This window comes from Manacus vitellinus, unplaced genomic scaffold (assembly GCF_001715985.3).
Source record: "Manacus vitellinus isolate BGI_N305 unplaced genomic scaffold, ASM171598v3 scaffold_161_pilon, whole genome shotgun sequence".
Lineage (NCBI taxonomy): Eukaryota > Metazoa > Chordata > Aves > Passeriformes > Pipridae > Manacus > Manacus vitellinus.
This window is the reverse complement of record NW_021939138.1, coordinates 85,103-86,737: the sequence shown is the minus strand read 5'-3', so window position 1 is coordinate 86,737 and position 1,635 is coordinate 85,103. Positions and strand designations below refer to the sequence as shown.

General features: G+C 58.7%; 1 protein-coding gene across 1 annotated transcript in view; it reads right to left on the bottom strand.

The window, feature by feature from the left end:
* Positions 1-1,635, bottom strand: part of SUGP1 (SURP and G-patch domain containing 1) — a 24,261-nt gene that overhangs the window by 14,362 nt on the left and 8,264 nt on the right. Inside the window, exons 4-5 of the mRNA XM_029958630.1 lie at positions 1,317-1,350; positions 362-485 (exon numbers count right to left, since the gene is read on the bottom strand). Coding sequence (XP_029814490.1) covers positions 362-485; positions 1,317-1,350 — 158 coding nt within the window. The remainder of the gene's footprint in view (positions 1-361; positions 486-1,316; positions 1,351-1,635) is intronic.

Here is a 1,635-nt window from a genome sequence, read left to right as displayed (position 1 = left end):
TGTCATTTCCACCCATCAGAGGCTTAAAAAACCCTCTGGAATGAAGATCCCAGACTGGTTTGGGTTGGGAAGGATCTGAAGGATCATCCAGTTCCACCCAATTCCAGCGGGCAGGGACACCCTCCACTGCCCCAAGGCTGCTCCAACCTGGCCTTGGACACTTCCAGGGACGGGCAATCCCCCCTCCATCCCGGCTGGACACAAATCCTTGGATCAGAGCTCTGCCCACAGATGCCAAACCCACGTTTTAAGCCCCAGGGCCTCCCCACCCTCCCAGGAACCAAGGATTGACCCCAAGGCCGCCGTTTCCTCCCTGGGCAAAGGCAAAGGTCTCCGTTGGGAAGGCCCATCCCGGACTTACGAAAACGCCGGATTATCCTTGTAGTCCTCCATAGCGACCTTCTCTAGCTCGGGGCCCCCTTCAGCCACGAACCTGGCCAGCTTTTCCACCACCTCCCGGGTCTCCACGTCCTCTGGGGGCAGAACTTTAAGCAGGCTGTCAGTACTGGGGCCAACCCACAACCACACAGGAACAGCAACCTCTGCCACACCCCTGGAGCGGGAGCAGGGAGCAGGGAATGGGGCATCCATCGGACACGGGCGTGGAATCCCCGTTCCCAGCTCACTGGTGGGCTCTGACCCCCGTGGCAGTGAGCAGGCTGGGTGGTTCCTACGAGGAAAAGCCCGAAATGTGGATCCCAGACCGGGTTTGGGTTGGGAGGGAGCTCAAAGCCCGTCCAGTGCCACCCCCTGCCAGGGGTAGGGATGCCTCTCCCAGCTATCCCAGGCTGCTCCAACCCAGCCCTGGGCACTTCCAGGGGTGGGGAATCCACGGCTCCATCCCCGGGTGGAGGTTCAGCTCAACCCAGCTGAACCCAAACCCCCTCCAGCTGTGGCACAACTGGCTCCTGACCGTTTATATTCCGTAAAAAACACGCCAGGGAGGGCCGGGAATTTGGGCTGAACCACCATGTTACTCACTGGGGATTCCAGATTCCAGTTCCCAAGACATTCCCTGTCCCCAGCTCGTGGGCACAGACACTGTGTGGCTGGAGCAGCAGCTCTTCCTGCTGGCACTGCCCCACGTCCTGCTCCCAAAAAACTGGATTTTGGCTTCTGGGCCAAGGAAAAAGCCCAGGAACTCCAACAGGGATGATGGTCCCAAGATGGGTGTTCCTGCATCCCAAACTGATGGAGCACAGGGATCACTGACCTTTGATCTCCAGCCACGGCTCCTAGTCCTGTCCCTACACTGACCCCTATCCCAGGACTGGTGTTCCTGCATCCCAAACTGACGAACACAGGGAATCCCTGACCTTTGATCTCCAGCCACTGCTCGTAGTCCTGTCCCTACACTGAGCCCTATCCCAGGATGGGTGTTCCTGCATCCCAAAGCTCCAGAGCCCAGAGAACACTGGCCTTTGATCTCCAGCCACTGCTCGTAGTCCTGTCCCTACACTGACCCCTATCCCTGGACTGGTGTTCCTGCATCCCAAACTGACGGAACACAGGGAATCCCTGACCTTTGATCTCCAGCCACTGCTCGTAGTCCTGTCCCTACACTGACCCCTATCCCTGGACTGGTGCTCCTGCATCCCAAAGCGATGGAGCACAGGGAATCACTGACCTTTGATC